This window comes from Choloepus didactylus, chromosome 8 (genome assembly GCF_015220235.1).
Source record: "Choloepus didactylus isolate mChoDid1 chromosome 8, mChoDid1.pri, whole genome shotgun sequence".
In the NCBI taxonomy this organism is placed as follows: Eukaryota; Metazoa; Chordata; class Mammalia; order Pilosa; family Megalonychidae; genus Choloepus; species Choloepus didactylus.
In genome coordinates this window covers 45,455,735-45,475,035 of record NC_051314.1, presented here as the reverse complement: position 1 = coordinate 45,475,035, position 19,301 = coordinate 45,455,735, and the positions used below count along the sequence as shown (strand labels likewise).

Here is a 19,301-nt window from a genome sequence, read left to right as displayed (position 1 = left end):
AGGAAAGACATATTAACACAAAGAAACACACCGAATTAGTGTGGCTCATATTTAAACACTTGGAATGCATAAATTTTGTTTTTCCTTCGGCTATAAACAAATAATTGTTAAAACGTAATCAAGTAAGGTCCTGGTATAGTATTTCATTTGTTATACTGCTCTTGACCAGTTAATTAGAGGTCCAAAGGCACGGATTGGTTTAATAATATAAATGCTATAGGGGTGGACAATTTAGAATAATTCACCTATTTACTAATATCAAATTTAACAAGAGTCAAATAACACTCTAATTACTTGTTGTTATTGCTTTTAAGTCCTTCTAAGTGCCAGGAGATGGGAGTACAAAAATTAACAAGACAGAGCCCATCAGGGAGTCAAGATCTGGTGTCAATTATTAAATCCTTTGGCTAACTGTGAAGTATGTGTGTGGGGGTGGGAGTGGGGAGCAGGGAATAAAGGAAACAGGAAAGTTTCAGAGAAGAGATGAATTTGAGATGACCCGTGAAGGATGTTTACGAACGTCCCAGTCAAACAAAAATGGGGTGAAGGTGGGAAATATTCAAGACAGATGGAAAACCATGTTCACAAGTTTTACAGTGGGGTACAATGACAAGTGGGTCAGAAATGCAGGAGATGAAACATCGGGATAGAGAAGTAGACTCAGTAAATATCATGACGGGATCATGAATGATTTACCAAAGAATTTGCCTTTTTTTTTTTTTTTTTTTCTCTGAAGGTAATGAAGAAGCACAATTCTGGCATCAATGTGGAAGAAAAATTAGAAAGAAAAGAGATCTAAGGCAGGGAAGTAATTTACAATGCTAATGTACCAGTTCATAAGAGATGAATGTATTCTACACCATAAGAGGGATGTGGGGATGGAGGATAGTACTAGAATATGAGAGATGAGTAGGTAGTAGAATTGTTGGCACTGGGATGCTAGAAAGAGGCAGACATCGGACTTCAACCCATGTGTGTATGGTTTAAATACCTTTGTTCTTTTTTTTTTTTTTAAATAATCATTTTATTGAGATATATTCACATACCACGCAGTCTTACAAAACAAATCGTACTTTCGATTGTTTACAGTACCATTACATAGTTGTACATTCATCACCTAAATCAATCCCTGACACCTTCATTAGCACACACACAAAAATAACAAGAATAATAATTAGAGGGAAAAAGAGCAATTGAAGTAAAAAAGAACACTGGGTACCTTTGTCTGTTTGTTTCCTTCCCCTATTTTTCTACTCATCCATCCATAAACTAGACAAAGTGGAGTGTGGTCCTTATGGCTTTCCCAATCCCATTGACACCCCTCATAAGCTACATTTTTATACAACTGTCTTCGAGATTCATGGGTTCTGGGTTGTAGTTTGATAGTTTCAGGTATCCACCACCAGCTACCCCAATTCTTTAGAACCTAAAAAGGGTTGTCTAAAGTGTGCGTAAAGTGTGCCACCAGAGTGACCTCTCGGCTCCTTTTGGAATCTCTCTGCCACTGAAGCTTATTTCATTTCCTTGCACATCCCCCTTTTGGTCAAGAAGATGTTCTCCATCCCACGATGCCGGGTCTACATTCCTCCCCGGGAGTCATATTCCACGTTGCCAGGGAGATTCACTCCCCTGGGTGTCTGATCCCATGTAGGGGGGAGGGCAGTGATTTCACCTTTCAAGTTGGCTTAGCCAGAGAGAGAGGGCCACATCTGAGCAACAAAGAGGCATTCAGGAGGAGACTCTTAGGCACCAATATAGGGAGGCCTAGCCTCTCCTTTGCAGCAACCGTCTTCCCAAGGGTAAAACTTATGGTAGAGGGCTCAACCCATCAAACCACCAGTCCCCTATGTCTGTGGTCATGTTAGCAACCATGGAGGTGGGGTAGGCGAATACCCCTGCATTCTCCACAGGCTCCTCAAGGGGGCACTACATCATTTTTTTTCCTTGTTTTTCTTTCTTTTTTTTTTTTTTTTAACTTTCCCTTCTTTTTTAAATCAACTGTATGAAAAAAAAAGTTAAAAAGAAAACAAACATACAATAAAAGAACATTTCAAAGAGACCATAACAAGGGAGTAAGAAAAAGACAACTAACCTAAGATAACTGCTTAACTTCCACCATGTTCCTACTTTACCCCAAGAAAGTTACATAATATAGCAACCTTTCTGTGAACTTGTTCCTACTATATCCATCAGAAATTAACAGACCATAGTCATTTCTGGGCATCCCCAGAACATTAAATAGCTTATCTGTTCTTCTTGGAATATTGTTCCCCCTTCCTTAATTGCTCTCTACTGCTAGTTCCCCTACATTCTACATTATAAACCATTTGTTTTACATTTTTCAAAGTTCACATTAGTGGTAGCATATAATATTTCTCTTTTTGTGCCTGGCTTATTTCACTCAGCATTATGTCTTCAAGGTTCATCCATGTTGTCATATGTTTCACGAGATCGTTCCTTCTTACTGCCGCGTAGTATTCCATCGTGTGTATATACCACATTTTATTTATCCACTCATCTGTTGAAGGACATTTGGGTTGTCTCCATCTCTTGGCAATTGTGAATAATGCTGCTATGAACACTGGCGTGCAGATATCTGTTCGTGTCACTGCTTTCCGACCTTCTGGGTATATACCGAGAAGTGCAATCGCTGGATCGAATGGTAGCTCTACATCTAGTTTTCTAAGGAACTGCCAGACTGACTTCCAGAGTGGCTGAACCATTATACAGTCCCACCAACAATGAATAAGAGTTCCAATTTCTCCACATCCCCTCCAGCATTTGTAGATTCCTGTTTGTTTAATGGCAGCCATTCTAACCGGTGTTAGATGGTATCTCATTGTGGTTTTAGTTTGCATCTCTCTAATAGCTAGTGAAGCTGAACATTTTTTCATGTGTTTCTTGGCCATTTGTATTTCCTCTTCAGAGAACTGTCTTTTCATATCTTTTGCCCATTTTATAATTGGGCTGGCTGTACTATTGTCACTGAGTTGTAGGATTTCTTTGTATATGTAAGATATCAGTCTTTTGTCAGATACATGGTTTCCAAAAATTTTTTCCCATTGAGTTGGCTGCCTCTTTACCTTTTTGAGAAATTCCTTTGAGGTGCAGAAACTTCTAAGCTTGAGGAGTTCCCATTTATCTATTTTCTCTTTTGTTGCTTGTGCTTTGGGTGTAAAGTCTAGGAAGTGGCCGCCTAATACAAGGTCTTGAAGATGTTTTCCTACATTATCTTCTAGGAGTTTTATGGTACTTTCTTTTATATTGAGATCTTTGGTACACTTTGAGTTAATTTTTGTGTAGGGGGTGAGGTAGGGGTCCTCTTTCATTCTTTTCGATATGGATATCCAACTCTCCCAGCCCCATTTGTTGAAAAGACCATTATGGCTCAGTTCGGTGACTTTGGGGGCCTTATCAAAGATCAGTCGGCCATAGATCTGAGGGTCTATCTCTGAATTCTCAATTCGATTCCATTGATCTATATGTCTATCTTTGTGCCAGTACCATGCTGTTTTGGCAACTGTGGCTTTATAATAAGCTTCAAAGTCAGGGAGTGTAAGTCCTCCCACTTCGTTTTTCTTTTTTAGAGTGTCTTTAGCAATTCGAGGCATCTTCCCTTTCCAAATAAATTTGATAACTAGCTTTTCCAAGTCTGCAAAGTAGGTTGTTGGAATTTTGATTGGGATTGCATTGAATCTGTAGATGAGTTTGGGTAGAATTGACATCTTAATGACATTTAGCCTTCCTATCCATGAACATGGAATATTTTTCCATCTTTTAAGGTCCCCTTCTATTTCTTTTAGTAGAGTTATGTAGTTTTCTTTGTATAGGTCTTTTACATCTTTGGTTAAGTTTATTCCTAGGTACTTGATTTTTTTAGTTGCTATTGAAAATGGTATCTTTTTCTTGAGTGTCTCTTCAGTTTGTTCATTTCTAGCATATAGAAACACTACTGACTTATGTGCATTAATCTTGTATCCCGCTACTTTCCTAAATTTGTTTATTAGCTCTAGTAGCTGTATCGTCGATTTCTCAGGGTTTTCTAGATATAAGATCATATCATCTGCAAACAATGACAGTTTTACTTCTTCTTTCCCAATTTGGATGCCTTTTATTTCTTTGTCTTGCCGGATTGCCCTGGCTAGCACTTCCAGCACAATGTTGAATAACAGTGGTGACAGCAGGCATCCTTGTCTTGTTCCTGATCTTAGAGGGAAGGCTTTCAGTCTCTCACCATTGAGTACTATGCTGGCTGTGGGTTTTTCATATATGCTCTTTATCATGTTGAGGAAGTTTCCTTCAATTCCTACCTTTTGAAGTGTTTTTATCAAAAAGGGATGTTGGATTTTGTCAAATGCTTTCTCAGCATCTATTGAGATGATCAATTGATTTTTCCCTTTCGAGTTTTTAATGTGTTGTAATACATTGATTGTTTTTCTTATGTTGAACCATCATTGCATGCCTGGAATGAACCCCACTTGGTCATGATGTATGATATTTTTAATGTGTCTTTGGATTCGATTTGCAAGTATTTTGTTGAGGAATTTTGCATCTATATTCATTAGGGAGATTGGCTGGTAGTTTTCCTTTTTTGTAGCATCTTTGCCTGGTTTTGGTATTAGATTGATGTTAGCTTCATAAAATGAGTTAGGTAGTGTTCCATTTTCTTCAATGGTTTGAAAGAGTTTGAGTAAGATTGGTGTCAGTTCTTTCTGGAAAGTTTGGTAGAATTCCCCTGTGAAGCCATCTGGCCCTGGGCATTTATTTGTGGGAAGATTTTTGATGACTGATTAGATCTCTTTGCTTGTGATGGGTTGGTTGAGGTCTTCTATTTCTTCTCTGGTCAGTCTAGGTTGTTCATATGTTTCCAGGAAATTGTCCATTTCTTCTACATTGTCCAGTTTGTTGCCATACAGTTGTTCATAATATCCTCTTATAATTTTTTTAATTTCTTCAGGATCTGCAGTTATGTCACATTTTTCATTCATTATTTTGTTTATATGGGTCTTCTCTCTTTTTGTTTTTGTCAGTCTAGCTAGGGGCTTGTCAATCTTGTTGATCTTCTCAAAGAACCAACTTTTGGTGATATTTATTTTCTCTATTGTTTTTTTGTTCTCTATGTCATTTATTTCTGCTTTAATCCTTGTTATTTCTTTTCTTCTACTTGGTTTAGGATTGGTTTGCTGTTCATTTTCTAGCTTCTTCAGTTGATCCATTAGTTCTTTGATTTTGGCTCTTTCTTCCTTTTTAATATATGCGTTTAGTGCTATAAATTTCCCCCTTAGCACTGCTTTTGCTGCATCCCATAGGTTTTGGTATGTTGTGTTCTCATTTTCATTCGTCTCTATATATTTAGCAATTTCTCTTGCTATTTCTTCTTTAACCCACTGATTGTTTAGGAGTGTGTTGTTTAACCTCCAGGTATTTGTGAATTTTCTAAGTCTCTGATGGTTATTGACTTCTAATTGTATTCCATTGTGGTCAGAGAATGTGCTTTGAATAATTTCAATCTTTTTAAATTTATTGAGGCTTGTTTTATGTCCCAGCATATGATCTATTCTGGAGAAAGTTCCGTGAGCACTAGAAAAGTATGTGTATCCTGGTGATTTGGGATGTAATGTTCTGTATATGTCTGTTAAATCTAATTCATTTATCAGATTGTTTAGGTTTTCAATTTCCTTATTGGTCTTCTGTCTGGTTGATCTATCTATAGGAGAGAGTGATGTGTTGAAGTCTCCCACAATTATTGTGGAAACATCAATTGCTTCCTTTAGTTTTGCCAGTGTTTCTCTCATGTATTTTGTGGCACCTTGATTGGGTGCATAGACAATTACGATTGTTATTTCTTCTTGCTGAATTGCCCCTTTTATTAGTATATAGTGGCCTTCTTTGTCTCTCAAAACATCCCTGCATTTGAAGTCTATTTTATCTGAGATTAATATTGCTACACCTGCTTTCTTTTGGCTGTAGCTTGCATGAAATATTTTTTTCCATCCTTTCACTTTCAGTTTCTTTGTGTCCCTGTGTCTAAGATGAGTCTCTTGTATGCAACATATTGATGGTTCATTTTTTTTGATCCATTCTGCGAATCTATATCTTTTAATTGGGGAGTTTAATCCATTTACATTCAACGTTATAACCGTGAAGGCATTTCTTGAATCGGCCATCTTATCCTTTGGTTTATGTTTGCCATATTTTTCCCCTCTCTCTATTAATATCCTTTATTGTACCCATACCGAACCTCTTTAGTACTGAACCTTTCTCCAGGTCTCTCTGTCCTGTCTTTGTTTCTCTGTCTGTAGGGCTCCCTTGAGTATCTCCAGTAGGGCAGCTCTCTTGTTAGCAAATTCTCTCAGCATTTGTTTGTCTGTGAAAAATTTAAGCTCTCCCTCAAATTTGAAGGAGAGCTTTGCTGGATAAAGTATTCTTGGCTGGAAATTTTTCTCACTCAGAATTTTAAATATATCGTGCCACTGCCTTCTCGCCTCCATGGTGGCTGCTGAGTAGTCACTACTTAGTCTTATGCTGTTTCCTTTGTATGTGGTGAATTGCTTTTCTCTTGCTGCTTTCAGAACTTGCTCCTTCTCTTCTTTGTTTGACAGTGTGATCAGTATATGTCTCGGAGTGGGTTTTTTTGGATTTATTCTATTTGGGGTTCGCTGAGCATTTATGATTTGTGTATTTATGTTGTTTAGAAGATTTGGGAAGTTTTCCCCAACAATTTCTTTGAATACTCTTCCTAGACCTTTACCCTTTTCTTCCCCTTCTGGGACACCAATGAGTCTCATATTTGGACGTTTCATATTATCTATCATATCCCTGAGGTCCATTTCGATTTTTTCAATTTTTTTCCCCATTCTTTCTTTTATGCTTTCATTTTCCATTCTGTCATCTTCCAGGTCACTGATTCGTTGTTCAACTTCCTCTAGTCTTGTACTATGAGTGTCCAGAATCTTTTTAATTTGGTCAACAGTTTCTTTAATTTCCATAAGATCATCCATTTTTTTATTTAGTCTTGCAATGTCTTCTTTATGCTCTTCTAGAGTCTTCTTGATTTCCTTTATATCCCATACTATGGTCTCATTGTTCATCTTTAGTTCTTTGAGTAGCTGCTCTAGGTGCTGTGTCTCTTCTGGTTTTTTGATTTGGGTGCTTGGGCTTGGGTTATCCATATCGTCTGTTTTTTTCATATGCTTTATAATTTTCTGTTGTTTTTGGCCTCGTGGCATTTGCTGAACTTGATAGGGTTCTTTTAGGGTTTGTAGACCTATTGAAGTCCTTATCTCTAATTTATCAGATCTACAGCTTCGTGGAGTACACTTTCTCTAACTAACCAGCGGGTGGCGTCCACGAGCCACCTGTTCTCCACAAGCCAGTTCTCCCCTGCTTAGCCTTTTTGGTGAGTGGGGGAGTGAGTCTTGTGGGGCCCAATTGGTGTACCAAGCTTGCGTGTGTAGTTGGTGTTGCCTGCCCTGTATGTGGGGCGTGGTTCTGGGCAGTCGGGGAGGGGGGGTGGCCCTAACAATCAAATCTCCCTGGTGATCCTAGAGTTTTAAAGCTGCTGCAATAGTCTAATCCTTCAGTTCAGTCCTGCCACAGTTTGTCTCTGCCACTGACCCACAAGTCCTTGGTATTGGTGTATGGCTCCTGAGACTTGCAAATGGGCCCCTCTTCCAGGCTGTGCACCCCGGGTTCTCTGTTGAGGGATGACTGTGCTATGTCACAGGTGAGTGCCGTTCCCCCAGGGCAGTTCTGGGCTGCTGGGTTGTGTAGGGAGGCTCCCAGTCTGCTCAAATGATGGCTGAATGGGGCTTTGTTAATTCACACTGCTCTACCTTCCCAACTCTGGGACAATCAGCTGAGGTTGCAGGGAAGGCTAATGTCCATGCCCAGTTTTGTGGTGTGTGCCTGTTATTTGAAGCACTTCCGTCACACTGGGTTGTCTGGGGCAGCTCTGGGCTATGGGGCTGGCGATGGGCAGGAGTGTTTCCTGTCCACCAGTATGGTGGCTGTGAGCGGACACCCCCCTTTTCTTGGGAAGTTGTGGTGTTTAGTGAATTTTCTCAGCCACTGAATTATTGCCTTTTGTCTCAGAGCTCTCTTAGTTCTGCTCTTGACTTGACGTGCCGAAATTGAAAGTCTTTGAAGCTTTCTGTATTGGGCTTCTTAGAGTAATTGTTTTAGAAAAAGAAAAAAGGATTAAAAAAAAAAAAAAAAAAAAAAAGGGCCCTCCTCAGAGATCTAATGGGTTATTGAAATGCTAAGAGACAAAGCAACCAGGGCCATTAGGGAAAGGTCCACAGGGCAGAGAGATCAGCTTTTCTTCGGGATTTGCATATGTGCCTTAGGGCCTGAGCTCCGCCCTTCCCCTTTCTGTGTTCACCAGAACTCCAAAAATCCTCTGCTTTTATTTTGGAGTTTTTTGTGTTTTTTTTTTTTTTTTCTATGCCTGTCTCCTCTCTGCTGGGCTGGCTGCTCTCAGATTCTCTGGTGTCTGGTCTCAGTCTATCTATGGTTGGAGTCTGGATCAGTAGAATGAGTTTCCGATAAGAGCAGCCACTGCAGTTCTCCCTTCTCCTTCCCGGAGCTGACAGCCCCTCCTCCCACGGGACTGAGCCTGGCAGAGAGGGGCACGGGTCCCCTGGCCGCAAAAACTTACAGATTTCGCTGATCTCAGCAGTTCCACGTTTTCATGAGTGTTGTATGAAGTATGCCCAAAGACAGATTGCTCTGTGGTGTCCAGTCCACGCAGTTCCTGGCTTTCTACCTACTTTCCTGGAGGAGTAACTAAAACATACAGCTCACCAGTCTGCCATCTTGCCCCACCTCTCCACCTTTGTTCTTAATATTACCCTAACTCCTGCAATGTGTCATTTATATTAGTTCTCTTGATCATCAAAATTCTCCAAAGTAGGCACTTTTATACTATTATCCTCCTTATTACCAATGAGGAAAGAGACTCAGGAACGCAAAATAACTTAGCCAGTGTCACTCAGTTCATAACTGGCAGAGCTGAGATTCAAATCCAGAGATATATAGCACTCTCTAGCTAATCTTTCCAAGTTCCAGTTCCATCATCTGTAAATGGAGATTATAATAGTACCTACCTCAAGAAATGTTGTGAAAATTAAATGAGATTATGTTTGTAAAGCAATTAGCACAGTACCTGGATCAGTGTTAGCTATTAATCTTTTTTAATCATATTTTAGAATAAAAATACTGAGATTATTCAAGGAAGGTGCACATGAGGATGGGAAATGAGATGGAAACTAAGAAAGTGTTGGGCTGTCATTTTACTGTGAAAGTAAATGGTTATATTAGCTGCAAGGAGAGAAGAAAATGGGAGTTAGAGAAGGAACTTGAAGGTTTTAAATAGTCTTTAAATGGAACAAAAGAAGCAGAGGTCTCAGAATTTAACATTATAAGTTACATATTAAAAATATTACCACTTAATAATCACCTTGCTTCAAGAGAATGAAAAAAAAAAAAAACCACACACCTACTATGCATCTATTATGAGTTCTATAATGATATCCTGGAATATTTAAATTCTATCACTGCATATTAAGAATAAAACAGCTGTTGGGAAATGCTATGAAACTAAATAGTTCTACAATTCAACTGACAATTTTTTCAAAGAAATTTTATATTGACAGAAATTTGAGGAACGAACAGTTCTGTCTCATCCTTTCATTTCCTTAATAAATATTTACTATGTGGGCTCTAAGAGATATTGTGTAAGGCTGATAGGCAATAAACCAACCAGCTCTGCAAATAATTTCAAAATACTAGCAAAATTTAAATGAAAAAGAAAGTTACTTATTTTAAAAAACTCAGTTTAAAAGGGAATTGTCAAACGAATACACTCAATTTGAGGTTATACTTATAGTAAAATTGCAAATAAATGGATTTCTAAACACTATCCACTAGTTCAAAAAATAGTTTCAAGCTAAATTTATTTATAATATATAATTGTTTTAGATATTTGTTGTATTTTGCTCCTTATTAATTGGTGATATTCTAGTGAAATTCTGACTAATTTATAAAATTGTTAGTTTTGTTCCAAAGGGAAAACATAGCATGAGAATATAAGACATGTAGTAACACCATGGATTAATTTATTTTCAGAAGAACTTTCAAAATTTATGTTTTTGCCATGATTTTGTTTGACACAGTAAGCTATAAGAAAGAAAGCAAGCAAAACAATGCAGGTGTCATTCTCAAAATTAGTTGATTTGCTAAAATTATTTATTTAAAATTAGTTTTCAAAATGATTAAAATTAGTTTTCAAAATGAATTGATTACTAAAGGATTTGATATTCTTTAGGAAAAACCTGAAAAGTTTCATAATCAAAAATGAAATTAATCTTAACAATTTTACATGTGAGCTTCAACATAATATGGTAGTTTTAGAATTTTAAATGAAGAGTTTGAGTGGCAATTAAACTAAACGTATAAAAGAAAAAAAAATGGCATTTGAGAATACACTTTAAATCCAGGGTTAGTTTACTTTCCAAAAATCATTACCTTTCTTTAAGGAGCCACTAAGGTGTGCATTTTTAATATCAAAAGTCTACTAATTTCTCACTCTACATTATTTCTTATGTTGATGCAATACAAGTTTATTGTTACCAGGAAATGCAATCTATTTTCTTTCAGAGGCTCAATGAAATGTTTGCTTTTGCTTATTGTATGGCAGATATCGTCTACAATAATGCATCACCATTTCCTCTTGAAAATTAATTCCCTGCTTGCAAACTTTCAATAAATTAAAATCAGAAATATTTGTTATTAACTAAAATGAATGTTCTGATTTTGAAAGCTGTACATTTGTTCCACGTAAAAAGAAACTTTGATGAATTTTTAAATTAAAATTAAACAGCATGACATATACTAAGAACTTCAGATTTTATGATAAAGTAGTAGATGTCACGTCAATATTTTTACAGTAAAATATAATGCAGAACAGAATTTTTCAAAGTTCTCAACCCCCACACTCCTCCACTTACAGGTTTTTTGTAAGTATTGATGATTGATTGATTTTTCTTCGTTTAGAAACTTTTTTCATGGAAGACAAACAATTTATTGGCTTCTGTTCCATCACTGCCAGATTCCTCAAATCACTATTCAGGATTAAAATTCCGTGGAATGAACAATTTAGACAATGAAACATCCATATAGACGGCTCAGACACAATTTAAAGTCCGACCACTACTACTACGGTAATTATTTTTAAAAAGTCATTTGCTTATTAAACACACTCCCAAATTATTTATTTATATTTATTTATTTATAGATATTAAAATCTACCTGGAAAAGTTTTTAGCTCTTCATCCAACTCCTGAGATGCAGCGTTCTTTCCACCTTAAAACTGAGATTGTTTGTCCTTCTAGGGCACCTGTAACCAGAGGCCCGTTAATCTTCTTAAGGATTGGCCGTTGCCGTGGTTACGCTTTGTTTGGCGGCGATGGGCGCTGTCTTCCAGCTAAGCCGAGGTACCTTGTTGCTGGTAAGTCATCGGGGACAGGAAAGAGCTGCGGAAACGCAGACAGCCGGGCCTTTCTCCGCCGGAGTCGGGCTTGCAGGCAAGAGGGGTACCACGGGTCGCAGACCAAGCCAGGCTAAGGGAGTGGCTGCGCAGTTCTGAGGAGCTCTAGGATCCCTTCGATTCTGGAGGTTTTGGCAGCTCACTGGAGATGTAGAGAATCTTAGATGGTTTTTTTGTTGTTGTTGTTTGTTTTATTTTCTTCTTTTCCTCTCGCCTTTCTTTCCTTTTTTCTTTTTCTTTTTTGTTATATATGATTTAAGGTTACTTTATAAAGTAGACATCCCTCCCTTTTCTTACAGCAGTTAAGGAGTGACATACCTTAAGATTTCCAAGACAGGTTTAGTCAAATTATGTGATTTATTTTCAACTATGGCCCAATTACAGTAGGAAATAGCTAGGGCTGAACCGTCCTGTATACCCACAAGCTTACAGAACTTGAAATTCAACTATTCCCAAATGAAATGTACTATAGATGTAAAATACACACCAGATTTCAAAGAGTTAGAAAGTCTTTGTACGCAAAACAAAAATGTAAACTTTTTACATTGATGTTTATAATTAATAGTACTTAATTGATTACATGTTGGAATAATGTTTTGGGTATAATGAGTTACATAAAATACATTATTACAATCAACTTCCTCTGTTTCTTTTTACCTTTTAGAATATGGTTACTAGAAAATTTTAAATTACATATGTGCTAGCCTATGTTTTGGACAGGGCTGGTCTAAGGAAACAGTAGGTGAGCACAGAGGGGCAGATGATGGAAGTGATGCTTACCTTCACCCTAGTTTCCTATATCTCTTTCTACTAAATGCATTATGCTTTATAGTCATGGTCAAAAAAATTTGATTGTCCATCTACAAAGCTTTTGAATTATATTTTAAGTGAGTTCGATCATAGTGTAGCATGCACTGGTTGCTTTTTTTTCTTTAGGAAGGGTGAGGTTGTAGATAAAATTGAGCCTTTTTAAACTAGATTTTAAAATTATAAAAGTAGTACAGATTCAGGGTAAAAAAAAACAAAAACAAAAACACCTGTCAACATGAAGGTATGAAATGAAAATTCAAAGTTCCATGATTTCTTTTGGAAAGAGTTTCTTTCAATAAATAAATGTATGTATGTATGTATGTAGTTACATAAAAAATATTTTACTCTGCATAGTTGTCTCTTGTGTCCTCCCAGTGGGTGTTTAGGACATCTTTAATTGAATTTTTATTCACAACTAGTTTTAAGAAGTAATACAGAAAGATCTCTTCTACACTTTGACCAGTGTTCCCCATTGGTGTTATTTTGCAAAGCTGTAATGTAGTACTACAACTAGGATATTGATATTGATTCAATCTGCTGATCTTATTCAGATTTCCTTAGTTTTGCTTGTGTTTATGTATGTGTGTACATACGTGTGCATAAGTTCTGTACAATTTTATCACTTTTATAGGCTCATGTGTCCACTATCACAGTCAAGATGCTGAACAGTTCCAACACTAAGTTGCTGTTTTATGACTATACTCACCTCACTGCTAACCCTCTACACTCCCACCACTGGCAAATACTACTATCCTCCATTTCTAAAATTTTGTCATTTCAAAAATGTTATATAAATGGAATCATAGAGAATGTTACCTTTTGACTTTGGGTTCTTACTCATCCGAATCCCTGGAGATTCTCTGGAGTTGTTTCATATGTCAATAGTCCATTTCTTTTTATTGCTGAGTAGTATTCCATGGTATGGATGTACTGGAGTTTATTTAAGCTTTCACCTATTGAAAGATATTTTGGTTGTTTCCAGTTTGGGGCTATTATAAATAAAGTTGTTGTGAATATTCATGTATAGGTATTTGTGTGAATATAAATTTTCATTTCTCTTGGATAAATGCCCAGGAGTGTAATTGCTGGGTCATATGTTAATTGTATATTTCGTTTTATAAGAATCATGTTTACATAGAACATATTGAATTGGTATGAAAAATTAAAGAATCCATAGTTTTTACTGACATGTTAGCCCCTTCATTTTTTTTTAAATGGTTCTCTGTTTTATTATGAAGAATAATGGAAGACAACGATGATGATGATGCAAAGCTGAAAGAAGAAATAGAAGCTGAACTGGATAAAATCAGCATTTCCTCCTTGGAAATAGATGATGTTGATAGTGATTCAAAATCAGTAACCCAGAGTGATGATAGTGATACAGTAAGTGTTAAGTGTTGTACTTGGAAGCCTTTTTGCTGTAGGAGTAGGCTTCTCAAGAGAAATTTTACTTTTCTCAGCGTGCTTTAGATACTGTCTCTCATTTTTTACCTTAGGATCACCTTGAAACAATGTATAAGGAAAGATAGTGAAATATAAAAGGCATATGAAAGATAGAAAATTACTTATAATCCCATAGGTATATGTGTGCATTTTTTATAAAATTAGGATATTATATGTATATATATAGCATTCTGCTTTTTTTACTTACTCTTGAGTATTTTAAATGTGATTAGATATACATGAAAAGCACAATTTGAATTGTTACATAATATTCCATTATCATTGATTTAACTATTTCCCTATTTGTGGGCATATAAATTGTTCCCAGCTTTTCATCATTTAGGATGAAAAGGATATGATAAGCATCTTTGTCCACATTTTGATAATTTGCTAGGATAGAGTCCTAGCAATGATTTCTGTAGTCCAGATATTATAAAGGATTCCTTAATTAAACAAAATTAGAAGTGTCTATACTAGACAGAAGAATAGGGTTATTTTTGTGACTACTGTGTCACAAGTTAGAATTTTTAAGGTTATTACATGTCAAGTTGCTTTCCAGAGAATTTTGTCATTTTACACTTCCATAAATAGAATGTGACCTTACCTTAACATACTTAAACCTGCATAGAGCATTATAATTTTTAATCTTTGTCAATTTATAATCTAAAAATGGGGTTTCATTTCTTATTTTATCTTATTATTGTTGTAATATTTTAATATGCTTATTGGCCTTTGTATTTATCCTCCTGTAATATGTCTGCTCAGATTCTTTGTACTTTTATTGTATTGTGTTCTTGGTATTGTCATTGTTGATTTTAGGAGCTCTTTGATTACAAAAATCCTGTGCAAATATTCTCCTTTTAGTTTTGTATAATTGATTATGTGGAATCTTTAGACATACAGAAATAGTTACTTTGTTGGAATGGAACATATTATCTTTTTTTCATTTGTGTATTTTCCCCAGTATTTATTTGCTTAGAAAGTCTGTTCATGGATTCATTCTTTTAAACTAAAATTCTTAATCCAATGGGAATTTGTTGTCAGGTATGTTATGAAGTGTAGATGTAATCTGAAATTTTCCTGAACATATTTAGCTAGTATTTCAAGGGCCACTTGTTGAATAATCCACATCTTCCTTTATGTTTCATATGTGTTTTGCATATATTAAGGTTATATACATATAATCTGTCCAAAGTTATAATTTTTCTCTCATTGTAGTTTTATACTTTTAGAAATCAAATGGGTCAAATTCCTCCAAAGGTTTTGCTGTTCCAAAATCTCAACTAAACTGTTTCCAAAAACAATTTATTTGATTAAGCTTCGAGAATTATTTTCACTTTGATTTTTAGCTAGAACTGCAATGAATCTACATAGTTTTTTGGGAAAAATTACATTTTTCATTATTTTGTCTTTTATCCAGAGTTAATGTAAAGGAGACAAAAATGATCAATTTCTTCATTTCAATATGAAATCCAACAAAATCATAGATTTTGTTATATTTTATTATATCTTTATACATAAAGGAAGAAGAATATAATATTAAAACACTTCTGGTTTAACTATGATACTTCACAAAAATTTGTATAATTCATAAAACCAATCTATTATTATCAGTGGAGGGAATTATTAACTAAGAAAACTAATCTGAAGAATTAAAGATTTGGGGTTCAGAGATTACATTTCACAGGACATAGCAACACTCTTCAGACCAAGTGTTTTAAAAAATTTAAACAAGAAATAGAAGTCTCTCTACTGGACAGAAGAGTAGAGTTGTTATTTTTGTGAATATTTGCAACACACTGCTTTATTTAAATTAACTTTAGGACGTAAAATCTTGTTTGTTTTTCAGTAGCTCTAAGGGAAATGGGAATGTTTTCTCTTTATCTTCTGATGTTCTGTCTACTAACAGCATTCTCAAAGTTAAGCACTGAATTTCAGTAAGTAGAATAGAGAGAGAGAAAAAAAAAACTGGCTGAGCAGCTTAAATTTAATACATGCAAACCCAGTGTTCTAGTTTGCTAATGCTGCCGGAATGCAAAACACCAGAAATGGATTGGCTTTTATAAAAGGGGGTTTATTTAGTTACACAAGTACAGTCTTAAGGCCATAAAGTATCCAAGGTAATGCATCAGCAATTGGGTACCTTCACTGGAGGATGGCCAATGGTGTCCAGAAAACCTCTGTTAGCTGGGAAGGCACGTGGCTGGCATCTGATCCAAAGTTCTGGTTTCAAAATGGCTTTCTCCCAGGACATTCCTCTCTAGGCTGCAGTTCCTCCAAAATGTCACTCTTAGTTGCACTTGGGGTATTTGTCCTCTCTTACCTTCTCTGGAGCAAGAGTCTGCTTTCAATGGCTGTTTTCAAACTGTTTCTCATCTGCAGCTCCTGTACTTTCTTCAAAGTGTCCCTCTTGGCTGTAGTTCCTCTTCAGAAGTTCACTCTCAGCTGTACTGAGTTCCTTCTGTTATGTCAGCTTATTTATACGGCTCCACTGATCAACTTAGACCCACCCTGAATGGGCAGAGCAACACCTCCATGGAAATTACCCAATCAGAGTCATCACCCACAGCTGGGTGGGGTGCATTCCAAAGAAACACTCAAAGAATTACAATCTAATCAACACTGATAATGTCTGCCCGCACAAGATTACATCAAAGATAATGGCATTTGGGGGACACAATATATTCAAACTGGCACACCCAGTAAGGCAGAAATTATTTATTTTTAGACAGATGGAATCAGGGGCATGCAGTGTTCTTCCCTATTAAAAATATTACTGTTTATTAATTCAAGTCACGATTTAGGTCCCTCAATGATGTTTTGTAATTTTATATATAGCTTCAGGATAATTATTAAAATTTTTCTTATATGGTTCAAATATTTCTTTGCATGTATTTTCTTACTAGTTATGGTGTTTATGGAGGAAAGATTTTCATTTCAATATATTGCATATCAATATATTTAACTATTTACAAAATTTCCAAATTGATTCACTTAGGCTGTATTTGGATCATTCTATAATAGCTCAGAAATGTGACTAAATTTGTGTTTGATAATTAAAAAGTGAGTTTGGGAATGTATTAAATAAGTTTATGTCATTAGTCATACACTGAAAATTTGGGGGGAGGGCCTGAAGTTTCGATTAATATTTGATAATATTTATTTGAAGTTAAAATTACTCTAAAAATATACAGAACTGAGTGCATTTAAAGATAAGAAGCCTCTAATAAAGTTATTGAAAATAATATAGAGGTAACTCTTTTCATTTGTTTCTTTACAGTTTTCCAGAAATCATATAATTCCCAATCAACATAATCATCTGAGAATGAAATGCAAATTTTAACCAAATATATTTGTGTGAACTAAGCACTTTATAAGGAAGCCCTCCTAACTCATTTACACATTTCCGTCAAAATTGTGGCGTGGAATGAAAGCTACAATGTTTGACACACGATTTTGATAATATACAGTTACACAGTTTCTTTCATTATTTACCTTTTTAGGACTTAGTTGAATTACCTGAGTCAGTTCTTCACTGCATTAACATCATAAAGAATAAGAGGAAAACCGTTGAAGAACTCATTCTTCAGGACTTGGAAGATACTGATGTTTTAAGTAAGTACAGTTTTCATTTGCTTAGAAGATAACTGTTCTGTAAGCATGAATAAATTATAATTTAAAATATTATGTTGCTTAAAGTCTGTTTTTTGTGTACATATTTATCTGTAAAATAATATCTATAATATATTTGACTGCTGAATTTAGTGTTTTTTTTCTCTATTTTCTTTGTATCTTTGATGAATACTAGCCACCAACCCTTTGTTTTATCAGTCCTATTTAATACCAGGCTTTCTATGATTTTACATTAAAGAAAGAAAACTAATCCTAGGAATATTTCGCAAGTGTCAATTTATACAGTTTTTTTTTTGGAGAAAGATATGGTATATTGTATCAAAAGCCTAAAAATCTTGAATTGCTTCAACTGAACAAATTTACCTTTTGGAATTACCCTAGAAATAACTGAATAATCAAAAAATTGGCTAGAATTAATTGTGGCTTGGTTTATAATGAAAAATCACAACCACCTAAATGTTCAACAGGACCTTGTATTGTCCAACAAATAAAATAGATGACTTAGACAAATATTTAATGACATAAAAACGTGTCGTTAGATGTGTGACAGGATTGGTTCTAGTAATAAAGTACAGCAGTGAACTAAACAGGCAAAGTCTTGCTCTTTTTTTCTAATGTTCCTATTGAGGGAGACAGAGAATAAATAAATAGGTAATATTTCAATAGCTGGAATATAAAGGAAAAATTTCAAGGTAAGAGGATAGACTGGAAGTTGCTTCTTTAGATAGAGTGGGCAGGGAAGGCCTTTCTGAGGCAAGGGTGAGCCACATGGCTATCTGGAGGGCTGCTATTCTAGAAACAGGGAACAGCAAAGGCCAGGCACACTGAGTGTACTTGGTATGTTTGAATAACAGCAATAAAACCATTGTGATTATGTTCAAGAAAAAAGGGATGAGATCATATAGGGCTCTTATAACCCATAGTGTGGATTTGGGAATCTGTTTTGAGTATGGAAAGTATTTGGCGTGAGAAGAGGCAATATCTGACATATTTTGAGGCAGTCATTCTTGTGACTGTGTGAAGATTTCATAAGGTAGCAAGAGGGGAGGCAGGGAGTTCACTAACAGATGATTGTATAGTATGGTTAGAGATGAGAGAGGATTGGATAGAAATGATGAAAATGACCATATTCTGAAAACCATTTTTAAGGTAGAATCCAAAGGATTTATTGATAGATTGGTGTGAAAGGAAGAGAGGAAAGCAGTGTCAAGATTTTGGTTCCAAGCACCTCCAAGATTTTGGTCCCAAGCATCTGGGTTAATGCATATATAGAGACTCGCTGTATATGCTTCAAATTTTGCCAATGGTTATCTGTGGTTGAAAGATAAAGAATTTTAACTTTATTTTGCTAAGTTATTTTTAATAAGGTATATACAATGAAAATATATCCTAAATAAATTGGCACATATGTAGCCTAATTATGAAAAAGTCAAAGGAAATACAATTACAGAAAATTAAGTACATGAAACGAGATATATCTACAGTTACAGCAGTAGTTTAAAAATTAAGATCCCATGTACAGCTCTAATCAAATAGATACGAGAATCTCAGTGAATTGAGCAGTTTCCCAACAAAATGCAAATTATCAAAATTGTTTGAAAAAGTGAAAACCTGATTAAATCAATCATCTGGGAAGAAAGTGGAAAGAGATTTTTTTTGAAAAGTCATTAGAAACTGGGAAAGATTTTGCAACTGAATTATTACAATCCACCAGAACTACATATTAAATAATAATTCATTTATTAAAAGCCACATATTGCAAGTGTAAAACTGTACAAGCAGAACACCCCCAAAAGAGAAACAAGAAACTAGAGACTAATTTTGTTTGTGAATATATATATATTGACCTGGTTCTCAGTGACAGACA

At 35.5% G+C, this 19,301-nt stretch overlaps 2 protein-coding genes across 8 annotated transcripts in view; one reads left to right on the top strand and one right to left on the bottom strand.

The window, feature by feature from the left end:
- TSPAN19 (tetraspanin 19) overlaps positions 1 to 11,362 on the bottom strand; it is a 33,017-nt gene extending 21,655 nt beyond the window's left edge. For 2 of the 4 annotated variants that reach the window (XM_037847939.1, XM_037847940.1), the window contains exon 1: positions 11,311 to 11,339. The gene's annotated coding sequence lies outside the window, so the exon portion shown is untranslated. Of the gene's footprint in view, positions 1 to 11,009; positions 11,124 to 11,310 lie in introns of all 4 variants that reach the window. The other 2 variants (XM_037847943.1, XM_037847941.1) reach the window with 2 other exon arrangements.
- A 213-nt stretch (positions 11,363 to 11,575) lies between these two features.
- LRRIQ1 (leucine rich repeats and IQ motif containing 1) overlaps positions 11,576 to 19,301 on the top strand; it is a 250,333-nt gene continuing 242,607 nt past the window's right edge. For 2 of the 4 annotated variants that reach the window (XM_037847784.1, XM_037847783.1), the window contains exons 1-3: positions 11,579 to 11,698; positions 13,597 to 13,741; positions 17,305 to 17,416. In XM_037847784.1, coding sequence (XP_037703712.1) covers positions 13,601 to 13,741; positions 17,305 to 17,416 — 253 coding nt within the window. In that variant the 5' untranslated portion in view covers positions 11,579 to 11,698; positions 13,597 to 13,600. Of the gene's footprint in view, positions 11,699 to 13,596; positions 13,742 to 17,304; positions 17,417 to 19,301 lie in introns of all 4 variants that reach the window. The other 2 variants (XM_037847785.1, XM_037847782.1) reach the window with 2 other exon arrangements.